The following is a 26,133-nucleotide window of genomic DNA, read 5'->3' as shown; positions in this document are numbered from 1 at the left end:
CATACATCCAACTAGGGAATATTATATAAATTGGAGACATGAAGGTGGAACCATTCTTGGCCTTCCATTGGTTTTTGTTGTTGTTGTTTTTGTTTGTTTGTTTTGTTGGTTTGTTTGTTTGTTTTGGTTTTGTTTGTTTGTTTGTTTGGTGGGTTGGTTTTTTCGAGACAGGGTTTCTCTGTGTAGCCCTGGCTGTCCTGGAACTCACTCTATAGACCAGGCTGGCCTTGAACTCGGAAATCCACCTGCCTCAGCCTCCCAAGTACTGGGATTAAAGGCGTGCGCCACCACCGCCCGGCCTCGCCTTTCATTGTTTCATTGAAACAGCACTTGAAATGGGCATTGACTTAGTTGATGCAAAACCAAACGGATCTAGTACTCATCTGACAGCTTGAGTTTGACTTAAGGGGCGTGAGTAAACGGAACATACAACTTCAGGGTTTTCAAGACCAAAACTGGCCCAGCCTGCACAAGATTCTGTGCTCAATCTCCAGTACAAAAACAAAGGAGCAGAGATGGATGGTGGGAGTCTGTTGGTGAAAGCTGGAGTGTTGCTTAGGACTTATAGATTCAGTCATAGTCTTTGCGAAAATTAGCAAAGGTAATTGAATACTGTGCTGCAGTACCGAATGCCAGCAGATAAGATCCTGTGTCTCTATGCTTTCATTGATTCCAGAAGTATTTGTGAAAGACCTACTGTGTCCTGCACCACCTAAAAGGTCAGAAGCACCTGCCATGATAGACAAGAGAAACAAAACCTCTGACTGAAGAGGCTTATTGTTATTCATATTTATGTATAATGGCAAGGAAAGATTCTTCTTGTCTCTACCCCTACTTCAGGAGAACCCAGTGAGGGCCTCACCTTGTTAGGAAAACATGGACCTGAGCAACAGACTGAGCTTTGCTTTTTAAGAATCACCTTTTCAAAACTTGCTCAATCATTGAATTGTGATGGGAAAACTAAATTGACTCTAAGAGACAGCAGAACATGCACTGTATGTTTCCCCAAGGGAAACCAGTAAAAGATGTTTTATATCAATGACCTAAGAAGCCAGATCATTTTCCCCACTGAATGAGACTATAGAGTATCTTGAAATAACATTCATTTCTTGATTCGTCATTGACGTTTGGATTGATGGATTGATTATCAGTGATTAAGTATCAATAAATGCTATCATGAAAAATACAAGGTGTGTTGAGAGCATTATTAAAGAGCCCCGACCTGATAATATTGTCCAGGAAAGGCAATGAGAATGGCTCAGGTTTGAAGTCTGTGGTTACAAGGACTATGTAGATACGTTACCTGCAATAGGACAGAGACTCAGGACGACAGGTAACAGAGAGTAAAGTCATGGTGGCAGGGGTGGTGGTGGTGGTGGGGGACTGGAGCACAGGCAGAAGCCTTAGAGGGTTGTGCTGTTACAGGAAGATGGACTCACAGGAACCCTTGGCAAGCTACAAGGCAGTGCTGTTGACATTGCTATTTGACTTTTTTTTTTTTTTTAATGAAAGATGGAGGTTTTGGATGAGGTAGAAAACAGGATATATATCCAAATGCAGAATTCTCTGGTTAAACACCTGAAAGTCACCGGCAGGGCCAGCTCTTTATCAGCAGAGGCTCTTGCTTGAAACTAAGCCACCTGGGTAAAGGAGGCTGCATGCTTTTCTCGAAGTTGCCTTTCCTAGGGCTAACTATGAACATCTTTGTCCGATTTTTTAAAAGAGGGGAAATACTGTCTTTCGAATCTTAGTGGTGAGTTCACTCAAAAAAGTTACAGGCAACAAGATAATTCATTCTCTCTCATACTTTTTAATTGGAACACTAATTATATAATTTTTTTTTTTTAAATACGGGTTAGACAGCTTGCTTGTTTTCCCAGTGATTGTCAGGAAAAGCAAGACACCAAGGACTGATATCTGGGGAACTAGTTTGGTTCCATTTGAGAAAATATTTGCAAGAGTCTTTTCTAAGAAATAATGTGATGTCACTCTGCAGTTCTCTAACGTTACGGGTGAGAAGGGTCCGTTCTCTTCTGTAGGAGGGCTGGCAAAGCTGAAGCTGGTGGATCATTAAAGACATAGATATGCAGGAAGTGTTGAACATTGTATGTTGCTATAGTTCAGTAATTAAAGCTAAAGATGGATGGCCTTTGAGATCTCAACTTTAAATCACAATTCATTGACAGAAATATGATTGTCCTGGGTGGTTTTGGTCAAACTAACACACGCTAGAGTCATTTGAAAAAAAAACCAGAACTTCTGTCAAGAAAATGTCACTATAGGATTGGCCTGTGGGGTCTGGAGAGATGGCTCAGTGGTTAAGAGTACTGACTGCTCTTCCAGAGTTCCCAAGTTCAACTCCAAGTAACCACATGGTGGCTCACAACCATCTGTAATGGGATCCAATGTCCTTTCCTTGTGTGTCTGAAGACAGCTACAATGTACTCACATACATTGGATAGATAGATAGATAGATAGATAGATAGATAGATAGATAGATAATAGATAGATAGATAGATAGATAGATAGATAGATAGATAGATAGATAGATAGATAGATAGGCTGGCCTGTGGATAAGCCTGATTGACGTGGGAGGGCCCAACTCAATGGGGACAGTGGCAGCCCCTGGGCAGGTGGACTTGGGTTATATAGGAAAGCAGGCTGAGAAAGCCAGGAAGAGTAATTCAGTAAGGAACACTCCTCTATGGTTCTCCTTCAGTTCCTGCCACCAGTTTTCTGCCTTGGCTTCTGATAATCAGTTGTAACCTGTTAGCAAAAGTAAACCCTCTCCTCACCAAGTTGCTTTGGTCATGGTGTTCTTACACAGCAACAGAAACCTAAATTAAGACAGTTATATTTAATCTGCTGTTTGATCCGTGATGTAGAATAATAAGAGAAATAATAACAGTTAATTTTTATTATTCAGTACATTTAATATATTATCATGTGGGAAATCATTTAATACCATGAGTAAATTTTATTATCAACCCAGGTGTGATGGTTGACTTTAATGTCAATTTGTTTAAAATTATTATTACCTTATCAGGCAGCCAGAGCTAGGGAATTATACTGATTGCTAAATTTATGTTGGAAGAACCACCCCAGATGTGGGCTGAACCCTTTAGTCACAGGATAGATTTTAAAAGGCAGAGCAGAAGGAAAATGATTCATCTTTTGTTGGCTTGTCCTTACCTTTCACTGCTGAGTTAATTTACCCTGTTGCTGACTCTGAGGAAATACTTCCCAAAAGATTTCACCTCAGTGGTGGTTGTCTTTTCGTCACGGTTAGATTTTTCAGCTCCAGCTAATCAGCATCCATTGTCCCTGGATAGCAAAGGTTTCATTTCAGTAGTACTGACCTCTTATTAATTACAGCCAATTCTTCCGCTTCAGCTTACCAGCAACCACAGATTCCTAATTCAATACAGCACAAACAGCCCCGATAGAATCTTTCCTTCATCTGAAACTTCACAAGCTGGGTCTCCACAGGCTCCATTTCTCTCAACATTCTTGACTTCTAAGTTTTGGAGAAGAGCTCTTCAAGCTCTGAGGATGCAATGTCTTCACCAGTTCTGAGTTCTAAATGCTCTAGTATATATCTCCCAAAACATGAAGAACAGGTCTGTCCCATTTACACCCCCACTCCTGGTAGTGTCAATTTCTGTTCTAGAACTAACTAGAACAGAACTGTTAATTGCAGTTCAGAGTTATCTAGGAGGGTTTCAACTTCTGATTGCCTTGATCAGACTGACCAGTGGGCATGTCTATGAGGCATTTCCTTGATTTCTAATTGATGTGAGAAGGCCCAGCTTCCTACGGGCAATGACTTCCCCAGATAGGCGTCCTGGTCTATAATGAAAGCTAGATGAGAAGGAACTAGTGAGCAAGGCAATCAACAGCTCTCCTACATACTGCTTCTGCAGATGTTCATGCCCTGACTTTCCTCCATAATGGATTGTGGCCTAAGAGATACAGGCAGAAATAAACCCTTTCTTCTTCAGTTTTGATCATGGCATTTTATCACAGTAACAGAAAAATAGACTAGACTGCCATTTTTGCCACTGAGAGACAAAGTAATTTTATCTGGATCACATAACTAATACCATCCAGAGACTGTTTTTCTGTCTGCCAGCCTAGCTCCTGAGCCTGTGCCCTTTACCACTCCCTATACAGTAAAATTATTATTATCCATGGAAGGAATTCATATTCTCTTCTGCTTGATTTATCTGGACAATCAGCCTTCTTTGCAACACTGGAAATTTAAATTTTCTATTTCATAGGAGAATGGGCAGATAAATACTTCACATTAGAAAGCCCTGAGGATCTACATTGTCTTCTTCAGAATTTTACTCTCCCTTTCATATAAAAAAAAAAAAAAGAGTTTGCGAATTTAGTGCACAATACTTCATTTAAGGTGTAACCTTTAATATCAGAGGCAAATAACAAGCACACTGGGCAACCATGGCTCGTGTGTGTGTGTGTGTGTGTGTGTGTGTGACAGTGTTAAATGGAAGTGAAAAAGAAACATGGCTCTATGAAAAGACTTTTGTAGGGACATCTTCTGAGTCTAGGAAGGAGGTTTGTCGTGTTTCTCATGCAATATTGGTATTAAGAACCAAATTCTGGACTGTCTCAGTGTCTTTGAATATAAACATTAACCACCTACTTTATACCAGGTACACAACAAAGCACTGTGTACAAACAGTGATTGGGGGACAGCACTCTCATAACGATGACACTTCTCCCTTGCCGTGTCCCACATTCTGCAACTTGGCATTTCGAGGGGTTTTGACATAGCCTTGGCTGTATCTTCACACATAAGGCAAATGGAATGGAACAGGTCAGAAAGCTCTGGAACTTTTTTCCAGCTTGGTGCCTGAATCTGTTTCCTGCCCAGCACTTTTTCCCCCCATTTTCTTCCTCTGAAGCTTAAAAAAAAAATAAATCCTGGCTCCTACCAAGTCCTTACAAGATTATTTCTCGAGTTTCTCAGATTGTGTCCCTCTCTGTGGCCTGCTTTCTGGGCTAGAATTGACCTTCTGATTCTCTCAGTTAACTCTGTGTCTGTATCTTTGTCTGTATCAAAGGGTTGCCCTCTTTCCTTTGGCTCCATAGCTGATAGTCCTGTCTTGATAGTCTGTAAGCAATTTCAGGGGACCATAGATCACTGTAAGACCTGGGAAAGGAGATCAGTCTACAGTCCCTCTTTAGCTCCCAGACACAAGCCCTGGCCCACAGCTAGACAGATAGAACAAGAAGAGTGGCAGCCACAGGCTGGGCTGTTCAGACACCCCAAGACTGAAAACATCCTTTGAGGGGGGGAGGGAAATGAGGACATGAAACCTGCTGTGGCACCTATCATTCTGCTAAGGACAGTGAAAACACAGTCTGTCATACTTGACATTTTAATTGAAAGGAAAGCTTACATAGATTTCAGCCGTAAGCGGTGTGTTTATACAAGTGTATAGAGAAGGGTAATCTGTCAAGTTGGAAAACTCTTAATGCGGCCTCAGTTCAGTAATTGAACAATCCAACATGAGCTCACACATTTGCCCTGTTCCACGCCTCAATAATTTTTAGTAGAAATACTTTACCTAGAGGCATATGGTTATTAAAAAAAAAAAAAGGAGGCTCAGCTCGCTCAAAGTCTGGAATTACCAGCTCGTGGCAACAAGCCTGCACTAGAGCGAAGACCGTCAGGATGTGTTTTCACAACGTGCCTGCTACTTTGCCATCTGATTTTCAGCATCTAATTGACATGTTGTTGGAGAGGTTTTTTTCATTTATTTACTTTTTAAAAAAAGGAGAACATAGGCTTTCACATGGATGAATGATTTCTCTTACTAGCAGTATTTGGAATCTCACTATTTAGTGGTACGTTCAGGGAGTGGGATGAAGATCAAGAGAAGTAGACTATGAATTTATTTTATCATAAAAGTTGATAAGAACTTAGTTATAGGAGCCATGGAGGTGTGAGATGAGGGAAGCCCTGCTCCCTTCCATGATGTGTGTAACTGTCGGCCAAGGAGAAATAGATCTAGATGTAGTGTACTCCCAAATACAAGTGTGAACAATATAAACCTACCTACCACACTTAATTGCTTCAAGTCACATGAAACCCGGATGTGAAAACATCTTGAAGATTACTTGAAAACACCAAGTGAAACAATTTTATTCAAGAATACTATAGATTAAATATGAAAAAATTAACTACACACGAAAGGAATGAGATAATGGATACAGGTATTATGTTGCCACTCTGGCTTCTGTGGTGTGACTATTGTGGACATGTTCATGGTTTCTTTGGGCCTACTGATGGGCACGATTCTTTGTACGTTTATTTAGTGTTTGCTAGTTTGTTGTTTAGTGTTGCAGGATACAACTTAGGTTCTCACACATACTAGGCGCACCTTGTCCTCTGACCTACTCTCCCACACCGGTCTTCTCTGTAAGTCATGATGACCGCATACAGATCTTGCTTTTTACTGCTTGTAGTTTTAAAAGCCCAAGCAAGGAACCCAGAAAACTCCGTTAGTTTGATAGAAAGGCTTGGGAAACTAATTTACAGGATCTATGTAAATCAATAACATGGAAATTGTTTAAGACTCAGGCACATAGGATCCCAAGTAGTCATAGTTCCTTCCAAGTGTACAAGGCTAATTGGCCTGATTGGTATCACATGGAAACTCTTCTAGTCCCAAGGGAGCCAGGTCCTTGAAAGGATTTCTTAAGCAAAGAGGAAATATTTGATATTTTCAAATCTAGTAGATCTATGCAGGGTGTGGAAATAACTAACCTAATTATTGGATTAAATGAAGTATTCCATTCCCTAGTGATTCAATACACTTGGGAGTTTCCACCCTTCGGAAAAGAGCAAAAATTCATTTTAAATTGAATTACTTTGACATTTCCATTCAATATCCATTGGATTGTTTAATTGGATTCCTTCTTTAAAACAAATAACACATCAATACAATCTGCTCACCAAGGCCTTTTTTTTTTTTTTTTGATATATCAAGTTAGAAACAGAAGGTAAATGAAGATAATAGGTATGCTGTCCTTTGGTCATGAGCATGACCTTGCAGACCAATGTAATACATAGAAAAGATTTCAGTTGTCTCAGAAGTTTTTACTGCACTTAAAGCTTCCCTCTGGTGACCAATACTTGGTGAAAGATGATGTCACACATGTATAGACGTGCTTGCATGGACATCTATTTAGATGGGGATAGCTGGCTGAGAAGTTCTGAGGAGTGAATGTTGCCTCTTGTGAAACTGTAATTCAGATGATAAACTTTAACATGAGGGAGCTATTAATGAATTGTTTTTCAATGATGTAATCATTTTAATTTTATGTGTAAGAGTGTTTTGCCTGTGTGTATGTATGGGCACCACACTTGTACCTGCTGCCCAAGGAAGCCACTGGAGAGAATCAGATGCCCTGGACCTGGAATTTTCAGATGGTTGTGGGCTGCCATGTGAGGGCTGGGAATTAACCTAGGCTCCCCTGCAAGAACAATCAGTGCTCTCTACCACTGAGCCATCCCTCTACCTCTCAATAACTTTTCTACAGACAACTCTTTTGAGCAAAGTTCCCAAGCACACGTCAACATGGGGGCTCTAAACAAGTGTTTGTTAACTGAGTTCCATTCTATGTTTCTCAGACTGTGTACACCACTTGTAAAGAAACTTTGAGACATAGTAAAGTCACAACACCCTGCAGCAGTGGTTCTCAACCTCTGTAAGAGTGTGACCCTTTAATACAGTTCTTCATGTTATGGTGACCCCCAACTATAACATTATTTTTGCTGCTTCTTCACAACTGTAATTTTGCTACTGTTATAAGTTGTGATGTAACTATGATCTTAAATGACCCCTATGAAAGGGTTGTTTAACCCCCGAAAAGGGTTATGATCCACAGGTTGAGAATCATTGTCCAATAGTGTTTTGGGACAGCTGAACCCCAAAGCCTGATGGAACTGTGGAAGCCCCAAGGACCTTCACACCTAATCCAGTTCCAGTGGTCAGTCCCCTTTGCAGAGATTCCCAGGGCACATGTCAAGAACTAGTCTTAGTGGTTCATTTGAAATGACGCATCCCACTGTTGTAAACTAACCCACTTGTCCGTATTCACACATACACTATGAGTGCAGGCCTTTATGTCCACCCAGTCTCTGTGACATGCTTTGTATTCTTTCATGTTTTCATACATGTACCTTCCTGGGCACATCAATCTTGACTAATTGTTGTCTAATCCTTCTAGGGTCTCTGTAGCTGTGATAAGTAGCTCTGTTTTCAAAGAAAGCTCTCGGGCAGAAACTAGGGAAAACTTAATCTTCTTTGGCTTTTAATAGTATTGTGAAGGAAGAGTATGCTATCATTCTTGGCCCATCTCGGTCTCCAGTTCTCTTTGGGTCACCAGAACTTTATTGCAGAATAGCTCCTTCCATTGCTCAGCTGTGACTCTGAACTGGCCTCTTCTGGTTCTGACAGCTCCACACAGTACCTCCTCGGTGCCTCGATGGGATTCTGGAAGGCACAGTCTGTTGGGCCTCTAATGTAACACGATGTACTGCAGTGCTCTAGACAGTGCTGCGGTGCTCTGCTGAGGCTCTGGACAGGCCCACGGCACTGTGGATTGAGCAGTGCTGCTAGGCTGAAGTTCTAACTAGACTGTGATGCTCTGACTAAGCTCCAGCCAGAGCCTTGTGCTGTTGTGGGGCTGTGCACAGGCCAGGGTATTTTGTGTTGAAGGAAGGTGGTGACTTACACCAAACCCCTCTGCCTGTAGCCTTACCCAGTTTTTGGCACGAGAGGGCACATGTTTTATTATCTTTAGAAATTTTACTGACTTGGGAAGTGGAACATACAGGATTAGACTGTTGAATGTAGAAGACCCAGGGATTGTTGTTTGTTGGTTTATCTGCCATTGACTTTAATTTCATGGTTTAATGTTGATCCAACTCCATATAGGAGAAGCACAAGGAGGTTGAGAATTCAGCCACAGAGTTACTTGTTTGCCATTTTTAATAAACACAAATAATTTTTCCCTTTCCCTCAACTCCACATTCCTTGGCTCATTAAATCAATTTCAGGCCCTTAATTTTTTTTTTTTTTCTTGGCAAGTCGAAGTAAAATTTCAAACTATGCATTCCCTTGAGGAATGCTCACTCAAATCCTGCAGATCAGGCCCAAATCAATTTCTGTCAAACAGCCTAACACCTCACATTATTGTGAAATGGGAGAGTGCTAATAGGGGCTGAACTCTGGACTTACCCTAAGAACTGCTGAGCTCAGTGCCAAGCCTGTGGTCCAGCTGCTTTTGTTTGTGTCCTGACGGTGTGTTTTTCCACTCATGATAGAACTACGAAAAAGGCCAAAATGTACTTCTGCCAGGCATAAGTGAATTGAGTTTATGCTCTTAACTGTAGAATAACTACGGACCTAGAGCAAAGCCAGGCAGGCTTCAGGGCAAAGGTGAGAGCTAACATACCAGTGTTCCCAGATCCTCCACACTAAGACCCTCTGGAGGCTGAGACTGGGGTAAACGGGTCCTCCTACTGTGGACTTTCTTCTTTAGAAGCAGAGGCTGTTGGAGACACATCAGCATGTTTCCACTGACTATCAGTTAGATAACGGGTCAGGAAATGAAGCAGAGTTTGATGTATTAACTAGGAAGCAGCAAAGGAAACCAGGCATGTATTTTATTTGTTATTATTTCCCTAATATCCTCAATTAGGTGGCTCTCACATCAGAGGATCCGATCTGTTTGACTGTGTTGTTAGTGTCCCCATTGGTTTTGGAAGCTCAGTAACAGACCCAGGCCATCAGGAATAACGTGTTTTGTTTTGTTTTTCTTCTCTTCGTCCCCAGGCCTGTTCCAGGCTCTCTATCATCTCTCCTCCATCTCCACAACAGACAGAGGCAGCCCATGCCAGCTTCCATGCCTGGAACCCTGCCCAACCCCACCATGCCAGGATCGTCAGCCGTCTTGATGCCTGTAAGCATTTTGTGGGGATGGGAGGACTCACAGTGACTTCTCACTAGGACTTCAGTCCTAGAGTGGAAATTTAGAGCTGAGATCTGAGCTGCCTGGGAAGAAGGTAGCTGCCTCTGAGTGCATTTGAGCTGTGGGCCAGGTTGCATAGGGTACTCAGGGGTCCATCCTTAGGCATTTCCTTGTTCTTTGGGGCCTTGCTGTAGGGCAGGCAGGGTCTATTCCACCTGTTGGTGACAAATGAGCCCACCACAACTAAGGAATGGAATTTGTTCAGTAAGATATTGTTGTATAGCTATAGTCAGCGCTCTGTCTGGGATTCCACACCCACAATTCAGTCAACCAGGGACTGAAAATATTGTTTTGTTTTTAAAAACAAAAAAAAAACCCAAAACCAAAAACCAGTTCTTCTCAACATGTGCAGAATTTTTTCCTTGTTATTATTCCAAAACAGTGCAGCCTAACAACTTTATAGAGCATTACTACTGTATTAGACAGGGTAAGATGCTACAGAATAAAAGGGAGGGATATGCAGAGTCTATGCAAATACTGTGCCATCTACTACAAAGGACTTGAGCAGTTTCAGATTTTTGACCTCAAAGCAGAGACTGGTGTTCTAGCGCTAATTCCAGGGGGGTTAATGGATGGCCGCAGTCCCATATCCCCATCTTGAATAGCATACAGGTCATCAGATGGGCAGTAATGATTCTAGACACAACCCAGGGCATTAATTACAATGATTACATATAATAGCTGGGAATCTGGATTTATGCACATCATGGTCTATAAATGGTAGCCCTTACTGGGTATTTGCTGTATGCTGGTCACTTTGCAAGCACACTCATCGTCAGCACATGAAGCAGTGCTCCAGGGAGGTCCCCATCTTTTGAGAGAAGGAAGTTAGGCCAGTGACTTGCTCATCTGAGAAGCAGAGCAGCTGGATTTTGAACTCAGTCATCCTGGCCCCACAGTCTGCTCTTTCAACTACAAAGTGACAGGCACATCCTCTTTTCATTCATCGCAAATGTCTGAGGTACATGTTTGTATGCTGACATCACAGATGAGAAAATGGGGGCTCACAGGACTCCTGTTCCTGACTTAAGGGTGTATATCTGGTAGATGATAGAGTCAAGATCTAAACCCAAGTAGTCAGACTCCTGACTTATTTATTTTTGTTTAAAATAGGGTCTTACTACACAGTTCAGGATGGCTTTGAACTCATCTCTGTCTCCTAGTGCTAGGAGGGCTGCACCATTGCACCTGACCTTAAGAGCATCCACTCTTGATGAGCGTATTGTACATACTGCTTCCCCTCTGACAACACGGGGAGCTATAGTGAAGCAGAAGTCTTGCTCTCCTTCCTTAGGGCACCCTCCCTTTCCTAATCATTTCCTGGCATTATGTTTGGAAAGACAGGATCATGGGGACTTTTGTAAGCCCTAGAAGCTGTAGGGCAGCCCAGTTAGCAACTTTCCCCCAACACATTGAGCATGAACATTTTAGCATCTGAAAGGTTGTCAACCTGGTTGCTCCACTTTGTTCTCATGGCGATGCCTCGGGGATTCACTGTAATTTCTAAAAAGCTCACTTACAGAGGAGAGGTCGGAGGGTGAGCACTTGAAGACTTGGTGTCTGATGTTAACACCATGATGGGTGAAGGCTGTGAGTGGAACCCACACCTCACTTCACGTCAAGGAGCTCAGATCATTCCTTAGTGAGCGACCGGCCGGGTTATCTGTGAAGTAGGCTGAGGAATGACGATCATATGGACTCAGTTCAGACAAACGGACCCACCCACTACAAATGCTTGCCGGTCCAGACTGGAGGCATCTTGCAAACTTGAGCTAGGGGATAGATGGAGGAGCAGCTTGCTCTCCCTAGACTGATTGACAAAGGAGAACAACACTGTTAAAACATAAATCCCCGGGTATGCTCAGTTCAACTAATTGCATGGCGATTTCAACCATAAGCTGTCTTCACTCAGCTTCTACTTGCCCAAAATAATTTTTTCTTTTCAGAATTTCTAAACAATAAGTAGAAAAATGTCACCACATGGATCTTTTATTTCTATATAGTTAAGCTGTCATTTCTAGGGATGAAGTGGGAAGCTGGAAGCCCCAAAAACCTAGTAGACTTTCCACTTTATCCGATCACATAGCTTGACTCACTGAGATTTCTGACAGATTTCTCACCCGAAACCAAAAGATTCAGGTGAATGGACAAGGACCAGTATAGACAAAATGTCAGGAACATGGCCCCTGCTGAAGTTCCCAAACTTCACGTCCACAGCAGGGCGCAGCTGTCAGGACAGCAGGGTCATCCCAGAGCGGTGATTCTCAGTGAGGGTGGGAGGGCGATTTTGGCCCTCAAGGGATATTAGGTAATATCTGTCACAGTAAGAACAGGATAGGAAGTATGATGTTTAATGGGTAGGGACTAAGGATGCTGTTAAATATGTCACAATACACAGGACACTCAACGCAGAATTACTTGACTTAAAATATCAATAGTACTGATGTAAGCTAGTCATAAAAACTGAAGTAGAATCTCAAAGAAATTATTCTTAGGATCTCCAGGCCCTAGACATCTAGGTTCACCTTCCTCAGTCATGTTACCAGCTCCTGTGCTGCTGGGACAATGTCTTCTGGACAGTTAATCAAAGGCTGTCAGTCAAGGGCTGCTTCTTCCCTTAGAGTGGCACCCTGAGAAATCTTAAGACCCTGGGCATCAAAGTTGTGATTATCTTTGGTGAAGGTGAGATTCTTAACTGTTTCATGATGCATGTAGATCCAAAGTACATTATCTATCTATCTATCTATCTATCTATCTATCTATCTATCTCTATTCATCCATCCATCTATCTATCCATCCATCCATCCATCCATCCATCCACTCTGCACAGCTTCTTGAGCCCCACAAACTACCAGACACTAAGGATACAGGGAAGGCAGGCACAACTTTTAAGGACTTCCTGAGTAGCGATTTCCTATTATCCTGAAAGTCAAATTCCTTCATAATTTGGGAAAATGCACACCCATTTCTCATTAGAAAAGGTTAGTAACCTGGAAACACTCTCTTGCTCTTGAGTTCGAGAAGAGAGGGGATCCCTTCATACAGGTATTTTGAGCAGTTAGAGATGGGAATCAGGGCCGCCACATGTTTAGTGGATGCTCTACCACTGAGCTACAGCCCAACCCTTGCCGGAGTCATTGACTCACAGTGGGAAACCACCGCTGGGCGTTCAGGAAGGCCATTCTGCTTCCCGTCAGCTCTTTCAAGTTAGGCTTACACTGCAGGCAGGATGCTGGCACAGCAAAGCCTTGGACACTGTAGCAACCTGTTCAGGTCAGTCAACAGGGTCTCCAGCACAGGAGTGAGGATGCACGTTTCCAATTCCCACTGTGTCCTTCACTGTATCCCGCTTACTGGAGCTCCAGCATTGAGGCGCTACTTTGTAGCCGCCCGAGCTGCCTCACATTCAGGGGGCCACTTTGTAACGGCCCATTCTGCTGCTCCGGTCCGCGGGTCAGGGCCTAGCAAGAGAGAGAGTGGGGATGGAGATGCGAAGAATGGAGACAAGACAGGGAGTCTGATCAAGTCTCGTTTATTGGAAGGAAATCCTGTGTATTTATACCCTTTACCATGTGCCTTGCCCTCGTGGACAAGCACAGCTGAAGGCACTATGTCATGTGCCTTGCAGCTTGGATATCACGTGCACCTAGCTAGCAGTGAGGACACCACGTGCACCCAGCAGCGTGGAGACCACGTGCACCTAGCTACTGGCGGCACTAAACAGCAAAACAAGATATGTGAGAAAAACAAGATGTTTATCAGAGTGTGCTCAGCTGTTGTGGGCTGTTGAAAACAAGTCTCTTGTCAGGGCATATGGCTCGAGATGGCTGCAAAGATGACAGCTGTTTTCTGCTAGGAGTTGGCTCTCAACAGGTCCCCCTTTTAAAATTTGTTTTCAAAAGGGAAGGCTGGGAAAACTTACGGAAACCGTGCCTGTCTTAGGTTGGAACAAAGGACCTCAGCCTTCCTTTCCCGTCTTTGGATACTCAACAGCCATTGGTTGAGCTCCTGTCTTAGGATGGTGAGGCCTCCCAGTTAGAGGCAAGGGTCTTGAGGCGTTCTCTTACCTGTCATTGACTATCTGGCTTAGCGCATAAGTTAGGGGTTAATCATCGTCAGTCTTGATGACAGAAGTTTTAGAGTCCCCTATTTCCACCCTGTAATAATGGATCTGTATGGGTTTCATTTGAATAGCATCTGTCTGTTGTCGTACAAAAGCCATCAGTCCATTGAACAGCATGGACCCGAGAGACAGAGACTTAATGCTGTCTGAATGGTTGGTGTAAACCATTCTGCCTCAGAGCAACACTCTTTTTTTAAGGGTAGAGCACAACTCCCTCTGTTGGAGGAGTAAAAAGTATAGGCCTTTTCTATTCTGTAACACTATTTTCTAAAACTAAATCTATATAAGTACAGAACTGATCATAGCTTTGATCTTAACAAAACAAGTAAGGAAATCCCTGTTCCTGCCCCCAATCAATCTCAAACCCAAAAAACACCTATAGTAACTGTGGTAATGGGTTCTTTCTTGGGTCTAAACAATGTACCCCACTAAATCATAAATCAGGGAACCAAGAGTCCAATAGAGCCACCCTGGAGGTGCAGGTGGTGATGTCTTCTTCTGCACAGAACTTTCCAAGTCAGGTATGCTGATTGATCCGCTCCAGTGAAGCATCTTCATGTTTCCTGCAAAGAAAAAATATGCTTCCCAGGGGATTTCTCCTCCCTGGATTTATTATTGTTGTCTATTTGTTTAATCAGTCTCTCTGGCAGCCAGCATGTGGCATCTGCCGTTTGAGAATCAGAGGAACCAAAATATGCATCAGAGGAATCAAAGCCTTGATCCCCTCTCTTAGTACTCTTATATTTATGATTAGTAGGGATCAATGGGATTAACAATAGTTGAGCTATCTTCCTTCCTGTAGGAATGGTGACTATATTCTGTATTGTCTTGGTCATTACCTTAATCTCACCTTGATAATCATTGTCTATAACTCCAGGAAAAATTTGTAGTCCCTGCATAGTAGCACTGCATCTTCCCACTATCAGACCAAACATGTTTGGATAGAGTGGTCCAAACACTCCAGTGGGTAAGGCTTGAGGTCCCATTTCTGGGGTTAATACTGTGTGGGTGGCAGAACTGAGGTCCAGTCCTGTGCTTCCTGGTGTTGCTCGACTAAGTTCAGAAAGAGGTTGTTGTTTGCTGGTATGAAACTGACTGCCCCATAAGCCTGTTTTGGCTTGTGTTGGTTCAGGGCCTGGGGCTGGCCCCGTTCCTGTTTCCCTGATTATGGGAAAGGGTGTTTCCTTGTGCATCTGTCTTGGACCTACATTCACTAGCCCAATGCCTTCCATGCTTGCAACGTGGGCATAGGCCAGGCTGTTTTCTAGGCTGTCTCTGGGTTAACTCATTCTCTGCCTTGTAATCTTTTGCAAAGTGTCCAGGGTTGCCACATTTAAAACAGGCATTTTTGTCTCTGCTTGCCAAAAATCTCTTACTGATTGTCCTTGCATGGCAGCTGCCATAGCTAAGCCCTGTTGGTAAGAGGGCCCTATGTCAGAACAGAGTCTGATATACCCAGTAAGGTCTGTCTTTTTCCTATAGAGTCTAATGGCTGCTTGGCAGGCAGGATTGGCATTTTCATATGCAAGTTGTTTCACATAATCTACACCTGCCTCTGCATTACCAAAAATCCTTCCTGCTATTGTCATTAATCGATGAACAAAATCAGAAAATCATTCGTTAGGCCCTTGTCTGACTGAGGTCAAAGATGCACCAGGGTCTCCCTTTACTGGGAGTTTGCGCCAAGACTTCATGGCTGCATTTTGAATTTGAGCAAATAAGCCTGGGTCATATTGTATCTGGTTATCACTAGAAGCAAATTGCCCTTCTCCTACTAAGGCTTCAAAGGACCAACCATTGCCTGCCTGAATATTTCTCCTAGCTGTCTCTTTACAATTCTCATGATACTCTGATTTCCAAATAAGATAGTCACCACCACTAAGAACTGCTCTCACTAGAGTATTCCAATCACCAGGAGTCAGCCACTCCTCTGCAACAGATTCTAAGATTGCAAGAGTAAAGGGAGCAGTGGCACCATATTGTGCCACTGAATTTTTTAATTTTTTAATAATTTGAAAATTAAACCCTGTGTGATGTCTCCATGCAACCCCTTGAGCGTCTCTAGTCTCTGATACAGGGAAAACCTCAGCCTCTCCCTCCTCTGGCTGATCTGTGGCTGAACTAAAACCAGAGGACAGGGGCTGCCTTTGGACTCCGGGTTGAGGAACTCGAGGACCTTAAGAATTTTCCTTGCCCTCTCAAGACATCTTCCCTGTCTTTAATTTTTGTAGCTGATTAATTAAGTCCTGATACTCTTCCTCTAACTCTATTTGTTGTTTAAGAAGAGAAATTTGTTGTTTAAGAAAAGAAATTTTGTCCTGCAACTCCTTTCTGGGATCTACAATCACCATCTCCATAGCAGAAGCATCTGGAGGTAGAGGAGCGCAGGGAGGGGGCCTTCGGGAAGTGGGCCATTCAGGGTCGAAATATTTGGCTCCCTCTTCCTCTAGGTCAGCACAATCTGGCTCTGACAAATCGATTACTTCAACCTTTGGTCATATTTTGGATTCTATGCTTTTCTTTTTCTTTTGAACATGAAAGACAGCATTTAAACAGCGAAACAAAAGCAAACAATTAACACACGTAAGCAGCAAACAACAAAACAAAAACAAAGTTGAATTCAGGCTGACTTATTTCTTGCCCCATTATCATTACTATGACCTACTGGTCTCCACATGGCAGTTTCCTGCCCAAATCACCTTTGTTTCACTTCTGAAGTTTCAGTCGACCCTTCTTCCGGTAACGTCCCTCACTGGGCCTCTCGTTCTTGCTGCCCCACATTGAGCACCACTTTGTAGCAACCTGTTGGGTCAGTCAACAGGGTCTCCAGCACAGGAGTGAGGATGCACGTTTCCAATTCCCGATGTGTCCTTCACTGTATCCCGCTTACTGGAACTCCAACATTGAGGCACCACTTTGTAGCTGCCCAAGCTGCCTCACATTCGGGAGGCCACTTTGTAATGGCCCATTCTGCTGCTCCGGTCCGCGGGTCAGGGCCTAGCAAGAGAGAGAGTGGGGATGGAGTCGCGAAGAATGGAGATAAGACAGGGAGTCTGATCAAGTCTCGTTTATTGGAAGGAAATCCTGTGTATTTATACCCTTTACCATGTGCTTTGCCCTCATGGACAAGCACAGCTGAAGGCACTATGTCATGTGCCTTGCAGCTTGGATATCATGCACAGCTAGCTAGCAGCATGGAGACCACGTGTACCTAGCTACTGGCGGCACTAAACAGCAAAACAAGATATGTGAGAAAAACAAGATGTTTATCAGAGTGTGCTTAGCTGTTGTGGGCTGTTGAAAACAAGTCTCTTGTCAGGGTATATGGCTCGAGATGGCTGTAAAGATGATAACCGCTTTCAGCTAGGAGTCGGCTCCCAACAGGACACTTGTTTGGAAGTGTTGTTTGCTCTTATTTTACCTAAAAAAAAAAAAAAAAAAAAAAAAAAAAAATCCACACTTACTTTTTAACAGATACAGAAAGCAGCCTGTTCAGAACCAGTATTTTTGTGTAATGGAGTAGACACAATCACTTAAAGAAATGAACGGGACTGCTGGCTGACTCCTCAGCAGGTAGCCACAAGCAGGCTGCTTTCACCCCTATGTAGCTAGAATAGTCCATCCTTCTAGAGAATGGAGGGCAAACTCACCTGGCTTTTAACTTCCCTGTCTATAAGAGTCCTCACTGGATGAAAAGGTCTAATGTTGCTCTGTTCCTCTTATCGCTCCATCTCGGGGTGAAAGTTCTAAGGAAGGCACATTTCTCGAATTCTTCACAACCTGATTACAGCCTGCAAACCTTCTTAATGATACTCAACTTAAGGGCACTTAAAACAGGTTAAATGGTAAATTTTATGTTAAGTATATTTTATCACAGCTCAAATGATTTAAAAATAGAGCCCGTTTGCCTCCTAGAGAGTTAGAGCACGCACGGGAATGGACGTTTTATTTTGCTGAATTATCAAAGCCTGGGGAAATTGGCCTTCATTACCTTCCCCACATCCCTGCTGGATAACAGGTCAGCTGATCTAGGCTGAGAGAAAGCTGGGTACTCACCTCAGAAGAAAGCTTTTAGCTGGTACCACCTGACTGCACAGACCAGCCTAATAACCAGACGCCTGTGCCAGGGGTCAATACAAAAAAAAATACAGTCACTGAACCCCAGCGACCTCAGTGACCTTTCCACAACCATTTAACTCAAGATCATTCTCAAGTTTGTCCCTTGGGAAAGTTTCCACACTCTACTTTGAATTTTCATGCATAAGAAACTCTACTTTCCAAAACCGCATAGGGTGTGGGGAACCTCGAGATTTCTAACTACATTTCTACCCCTTGGTAGAAACACATTGAAGTATCAATTGCCCCCCCAACAGAAAGTTTGGTTATTTTCTTTGAAAAGTATTCATTTCCTCCTTAACAGAAAACAACACGTGCATTCTTTCTGTACTGACACAGAAATTTTGCTATGCAAGTTGATTAATCTGTAAATCCAAAATCTGAAATTTTTTTGAGGTCAGGAGCACTACAATTTAATATATTAACTACAGGTTTTCTATAAAAGAGGTACCTGAAATATTAATGGGCTTCATGTTTAGACATAGATTCCATCCCCTCTATAGCTCATGTACAATGCTAATGTTCTAATGTCCCAGAAGTTCTAAAACGGATAAAGACATTTATTCCATAGTATGTCAGATAGTGTCCTCAACACCCGAGGATGCCAGAGCCCTAGTCAGGTCTGGCCCTGCTGTTGATTCTAAACAATGAGGTAGGCTATCGAGAAGGCATGTAAGTGAAACTGTTCACCTGGGATGTGTAACCCCCACCCCAGTTTCTTTCTCTCTTGCAGAAAGCCTCAGCCTAAGCCTGACACTACAACTATGTGGAATCTTGGCCAGCTTGTGATCAGGAGATAGGCTAGGGGCAGCTACTCTGTGTATATTGAATAGGGGTAGTGGTGGTTAGGGCTCTGATCTTGGATTTTGGTTTTGAGATGGGGTATTACTGTGTAGCTCAGACTGGCCTAGAATTCCCTGTGTAGCCTAGAGTGACCTCCAAGTTACAATTCTCCCACCTTTGCCTACCAAGTGCAGAGATTACTGGCCTGTGCCACCATGCCCTGGGCTGTTTGGATTGCGTTAATGCACTGTACCAGCAGACAGAAGCACTAAAGGGGACAGAACTGCTTTAAAATTAAATTTATTTTTTTTATTGCCAAATGATTCGTGTTTACTATATAAAATTTCAGGTAAACTGATGCTAAAGGCACCTAAGGTAATCATTTGGTATATTATATAATCTGTTAACATCTATGCGTATATTATTCTTTATAGCAACAAAAATTAAATATGATTAGTGGTGGTTTAAAGTGTGCAGTGAAGTAGAAACATTTGGTAGTTTTCTTTGGCGATGTCTGTCAGACCAAGTGATCCTTCTTGGCATCATGAATCTTCTACAGAGCACACAGAACTGGGAGACGCTAATGTGCTCACGTTCAGTATTCAAGGGTGCATTATTCCCTGCCCAAAGCCTGTGGTTTCTCAGCTGTTCAGTGAAATGCTTCATGCCCTTCCTGTACCCCACGCAAAGCAAAGCAAAGCAAAGTACAACTTTGTCTGTAGCCTCCGCTGCCCTTCTCCATCTTCTAATTGTATTACTTTCCTTCTTCTTAGATGGAGAGACAGATGTCAGTGAACTCCAGCATCATGGGCATGCAAGGTCCAAACCTCAGCAACCCCTGTGCTTCTCCCCAAGTCCAGCCAATGCATTCAGAAGCCAAGATGGTAAGTAAGAGCTTCAGTCATCCTTCCATTACATCATGCGTGTCGTAACACTGAGTTCTGTTCTGACTCCAAACCTCAGTTAAGAGAGCGCTCGTCTTTGTTCTGGTGAATAGGTATTTCTCTGGAAAGGTGGGTGAGAGATTGGCTTTGTCTTCCAGGTATTTGTTACAGGTTTTCTGCATCAGATAATCAGGTCCCGAGGATGTGATTGGCATGTGATATTAAGGACGAGGGTGTTGAGAAATTTGGAGAGGTGCCCAACTATGTGTTTATTAGCTCACTGTGTGAAAAAAACAAAATACTATAGAACTCTATATCCTAGTTACATCTTCGATGTCACTCTTCCTACCCAATGTCATGAAGACACATTTAATTCCTAAGTGTCCACAGTTACAGGAACACTGTATTATTGTTTTTATTTGGCATAGTTCTTAGGTGTGACACTGTTTAAAAGGTTGGGAGTCTTGTTTCTATCTATCTGTACTTGAAAGGCATGATCATACTTGACAACCTTCAGTGACCTTTAACCTATGATGTTTAGGGGCAGTGAGACCAGTCTTCCCATACTCCAAGGTCTATGTGTCTATACTCTACCATGTGTCTATATTAACCTGTTAATAAAGCAGGTTCTCGCCTGTCTTACCAAGATAAAGTGGATTTTCTGAGACTATTTAACGGAGTTACAGGAAGTACCGTATTCATTTCTAATATAGTTACATTCCAGCACCATAGTTCACACAGGTGACTGGAAGCACAGTACATTTCTTTTCCTTTCTTATTTGTTTGTATCAGATAAGAGTAGTGCTTTCTAGTCGTGGGCATGCATCTGAGACGCTGATGGGCAGCCTGGACTATGTGTGACAAGCGTTGTGAGGATGCTGTAAACCATTCTCAAAGTTATCCATCATGCTACATGGGCATGGAATCTGTCCTGGTACACCCCACTTCCCCCTACACACAGCCTGCTCTGTCACTACTTTTGGGAACCTCACTTATTTGACCTGTAATTTCTTGATCCCAGGAATCAACTGAACCCCTAGTGCTAGCAACCCTGGGCAAATGAAAACTATGGTTGAGAGGGCTCTCTTTGCTCTGCCACAGGCCCTGTGATGTGCCAGATGGCACAGCGTCCACAGCAAAGCTTGCTAAGTCTTTTTGGAATTGGCAAATATTTTTTCAACTCAACTGCCACAGAGCCAAACCAAATACTTGCTGGCAAAATAAAGTTCAAATTGGCATCTGTTTTGGAGACCACAGTAACGCCATTTACATCTCCCCCTTTTTTGAAGGAAAATAAAAATGAACTATAAAGGTGCCTAAGAAGAAACAAAATTAAACCATTTGTACGTGTATGAGTAAATGTGTCGAGGTCGGCTCTGTCACCTCCTGTTCCCAGCTAAAGAATCCTCAGTCTTCTTCCTTGCTATGGAATCTGTGTCCTTTTTTCAGACAAACTAGAGATGGAATGTAAAAAATATGATTTCAAACCATGTATCCCTGACAATTGATTATTACTGCGTCCTAAAATAACAATCTAACTAAAAAAATAACAAGAAAAAAAAAAGAGACAGAAAAAAGGAAAAGAAAATGCCACCTCTCTTCTTGCTGCCAAAGAAGGCAAATGCTTCCACAGGTGGTACAGGCTTATAATTATTTACACGCATGAACTGAATCACATGATATGGCAAATTAGCTCTGAGTAATGTCAGCTGGGAACAAAAGGGAACTGGTCTGTCTTTATAAAAATAGTGTTACCCCACAAATGTTTGCTGAGTTAAAATGCACGGAGTAAGCACCCCTCTGCTGATTCATGTTCTAAGTGAATAAATATTTCCAGGCTGGTGATGTCTGGACTCATGAACTTGATCTCAGAATCTGTGCCTGGGAAGCAGGCTTCTCTCTTTGCTCCCAGCTGTTGCCTCGGCTGTCCCTGCAGTGACCAAGACATTATTCCAGAGGGGAAAACAGCAGTGTTGGCTGCTAGTGTTTGAAAGAATAGCTTTCACGTAGCAGCTTGGAAAAGTGTCAGGTGGACTTGATCACGGCGGTCAGCATTTCTACTCTTGTTCTGTGTGTTTTGCCAGCTCCGTTATTGCCATCTTTAGCAGCTTTTGGGCTGCACAGATGAAAAGATTTGATGGAATACCAAGCATTCAAGGGGGAAAAAGTCTTCCATGATTTTAATGTCAGCCAGAGCCTCCCCAGGTTTCTCTGAACTACAGGCTTTGTTGTTCTACGCCTAATTTTCTTCCTGTGCGAGACCAGAATGGATTCCAGATTTCAATGGAGACTCTTGTTTCACTGTTTTCAAGGACTTTTCCTAAGGTCACACAGGGGCTTTTGTGATGAATGTCCTCGGCAGGGTGTGTTCTCAGAACACACTAACAAACAGCTACTGAGGGGGAGCCGGCCTCACCTCACCACTGCAGCCTGACACTCCTGAGGATATGGTGTCAGAGGCTGCATTTCAGATTCCCCATTGGCTCCTGACAAAAGTCATCATCCTGAACCTGAGACAGGGCTTACTTCAATATACAAGTTTGCTAGAGGCTTACTGACCAGGAACTGCCCGTTGGAGATATCTGTTTCCCTTGCTGGACATCATCTATTCTCTGCTGACAAAAAACAGACAAACAAACAAACAAAAAACAAACAAACAAACAAACAAAACCGGGGGTTCTTACCAAACTCAGAATTGTACTAATTTGGGGCAGTTTAATTAAAAATCACATGTGCTTATATTTGATTGATTGTACCTACCTTCATAGTAGCGCCGGTTAAAAGTTGTATAGGTTCTGAAGCTGGTGGCGAGCTGCTGTCACAGTTTTCCAAGTGCATACATACATATAGTCTTTCATTTGGGGATCGTGAATGAACTGAAGTCGCTGGAACCTTTACATCTCTCTAGTTATCCTAAATTACAAGACCTATCCACGGATTCTTGGGTTCTGGGTGTCTTAGTTGGAAGTGGAGTCTGCAAAGATGCAAGTACTAGGTGGGTAACATTAAAGGGAGAATGGGAAAGGAGTGGTGGGGGGATTGGGATGCGTATGATGATAGAGAGAAAAGGGGAAAGTGGAGGAAGGAGACAGAGAAGGAAAGGTAAATGCAAGGCATCATGGGACAGGCATCATTCTAGTCTGCAGCACAGAACTGAGGGAGAGTATGTGGGTGTGAGGTTCTCAGTCAGGACAGATGGCTCCTTTCCTTCCCCTCTGTCTTTTTCTTCTTTTCTTTTCTTTCCTTTCTTAGAGTGGTCCTATCAACTACCTCTCCAGGTCTTCTTTTATTTTTATTTTGAGAAAAGATCTTATGAAGTTACTCAACCTCACTTGAACTCACTAGGTAGCCCAGGCTGGCTTCAAACTTTTGATTCCCTTGACTCAACTTCCCAAGCGTGTGAGATTAGATTTCTTTTTGTGGGACTTAGACAAATTCTATCTAGCTTTGGGTGGGATTGTGTTGTCAAGGAATGTGCAGTAAGTCTGGATGCTGAATGAGCTGTGAGAACTTATCTATATCCCTGTCTTGAATCTTACCATAGACTAGGTGACTACCACAGTGTAGAAGCTGGTTAAAACGAACAACGGCACAGGGCCAGATGCTCTCAAAGGCTCTGCTTGATCTCTCAGTATTACCTTCAGTTCAAACAGGGTTAGTGAAGGCTGGAGAATATTGCTCCTAGGAAAAGAGTTGTGTATGGCTGTGTCTGACTCTGTCCCCAGAAAACACATGACAGAACACATTGCCCTTACTTGATAGTGTGGGAAAAGAGGTTTAAAAACTGGCTTAACGATGTATTATTTAGTAAAAACTCATTCTTGCTAGTGACAGTTCTAATGACAAAGATATTTTTTTGTTTTGGTCTGTTTGATGTAGAGTCTCATATAGCCTAGCTGGCCTCAGACTTCCTAGGTACCGTAGGTAGATAACCTTGAATTTTGAAACATCCTGTCTCCATCTATCTGAATGCTGGGATTATAGATGTGCACCGTCCTGCTTGCCTTATGCCACGGTTGGATTTGAACCCAGGGCTTCATGTGTACCATCCAAATACCACAGCCCAATGGCAAAGCTTTGATTACAACATTGAACTTTAGGATACAAATATGACAGAGCTACCAGATGTCAGTAGCTATCAGACTAAAGTCAATTACTTTAATGTACATTTGTACGTAGATGTTGGGGGCATGGTTAGTTTGAACTTCTGAATCAACACGATAGATTTGGAGTGTTTCCCCCTCCATTTTTCAAGAGCTTGGTGGACTCCCTCATGGATCCAACTCTGCTGCCTCTTCACCCAACACATTTTGTTGCCACTTTCTGCAACCTACACACACATCTCCCTCACTTGATTGACCGGGAAGCTCCTCATAAAGAATCCCTGAACTATGAAGGCCCCTCGAACTGTATAAGGCCCGTGAATGAAAGCAGGATGTAACTCAGCTGCCTAAAGTACAGTTTAAACTATGCAAGAAACCAGTGCTACTAAGGAGATGTGTGAAATGGGGCAGGTAGAGAAGAAGGATGGGGCTGAGAAGGAGAGAATAAAACCACAGAAATTCTAAGCTAAGTGATGCACTTGTAAGGAATAGCCAGCCAAATTTAATTTTTTTGGAAAGATATCTCAACAGTGCCCATTATGCTTTTTTCTTGAGAGGAAAGATACACACACACACACACACACACACACACACACACACACACACATTAGAAAACAGAGTTTTGAATAATGCTATTCTTCTCCTACGAATTGAAGGCAATTTACACCCAGTGATGTTTCTTCCATTATAATGCACTGACTGGTCAGGCTGGATTTCACTCATTGATGGTCAATAGTTCATCTATAGGGGTGATAGCTGTTAATTGAATAACTACTTAAATATGTGCCTGTGGGAATGAACACAGAAATAAAAGACTGGAGAGGAGAGACCTGAAGGGGATTGGGGCACTAAGACAAGCCCTTTACTGGAGCAAGGGGGCTACAGCTCTAGAGAGACTTAGGGAAATCAAGTCTTTGATAAAGCACACAGCTGGGCTCCATTTTTGAGCCTTCAGTTTTGAACCTGGCTTGTGTTTTTGTTTCCCAGCACCATTGAGAAAGCAACCGAAGCAGCAGCACTACCATTGGCTAATGGCTTCCTCCTCACAGGCCTCAGACAGAGAATTAGGGTGGTATAGTGAGTGAGCCTTGGTTAAACACTCACTTTGTTTTGAATGTCAACCTGGGTGTGTTTGTGTTTGCCTTTCTCCTCCCTAATTATCAAGTGGGGTGACTGTTTGCCCTGTGGTGCCCCGTGGCCACCCACTGTCCAACAGATAAATCACAGGCAAACCCAACTCCCCATGGAGCTGCCTGGAGAGTTTGTACTCATGGAAAAGCAACCTCCTGGTAGCATCTCCCTGGCACCCCTCAGCAATGTAGGCCTGTTGGCTTCAGTCAGCCCCAGCTCCATTTCCTAAAAGTACAGGCATGGAAGGCCATGAATGACTCCCTGTCTGCTGCACTGAAGCTTCCCGGCGGGGCAGGAAGTGCTGTTGACTCTAAGGAAGCTCTCATTAACTTTTGAGTCATGCTAGCGGCCATGTGTCCCTGCAGCTAGTAATCAAAACACGATGATGGACTGGACTTAGTGACCATATATTTTTTTTTCAGAATCCTCTTCTGAAAACCACTGCCCAAGGAGCAGACTAATAGGAATTATGTAAGATTCCATGAGAATGTTTTCGCTAATACATTCAATGTGTCTCATTTTATAGGCAATTTGCCCCCTTAGAGTCCTGTGGTAGAAAATAGTAATTGTCAGCGTTAATTAAGCAGTTGTTTTGTATGTGGCAGGAAAGATGGGAAGCATGCTGTAATGTCTTCTCAGTTAACCCTTTGTCAGCCTGGTGAGAGAGAATCTGAGACGTTTTGAAAGCACAAGCAGCTGATAGACACAGTGCTGGCACATGAACCCCAGCTTTGAACCCTTTACAAACCGCAACGTGTTTTCAAATGTATGGTGCCACTGGAACGTCGCAGGAGCTCTGAAAATGCTCATTTTATAGACACAGAGCTTAAGATACCATTCCAACTGCACACTACAGTAACTGTTGAGGAAAAATCACAGGCCTGGGTTCAGGTCTCCTTTGATGTTTCCCTCTTCCTGCTATGCC

At 43.0% G+C, this 26,133-nt stretch overlaps 1 protein-coding gene across 1 annotated transcript in view; it reads left to right on the top strand.

The window, feature by feature from the left end:
- The window catches only part of Creb5 (cAMP responsive element binding protein 5), a 312,012-nt gene that overhangs the window by 209,000 nt on the left and 76,879 nt on the right, over positions 1-26,133 (top strand). The window contains exons 5-6 of the mRNA XM_028758378.1: positions 9,873-9,999; positions 19,864-19,974. Of these exons, the coding sequence (XP_028614211.1) occupies positions 9,873-9,999; positions 19,864-19,974 (238 nt within the window). The remainder of the gene's footprint in view (positions 1-9,872; positions 10,000-19,863; positions 19,975-26,133) is intronic.

The sequence above is a fragment of the Grammomys surdaster genome, unplaced genomic scaffold, assembly GCF_004785775.1.
Source record: "Grammomys surdaster isolate TR1022 unplaced genomic scaffold, NIH_TR_1.0 126197, whole genome shotgun sequence".
In the NCBI taxonomy this organism is placed as follows: Eukaryota; Metazoa; Chordata; class Mammalia; order Rodentia; family Muridae; genus Grammomys; species Grammomys surdaster.
The sequence above is the reverse complement of the archived record's forward strand: the minus strand, read 5'-3'. Positions and strand labels throughout refer to the sequence as shown.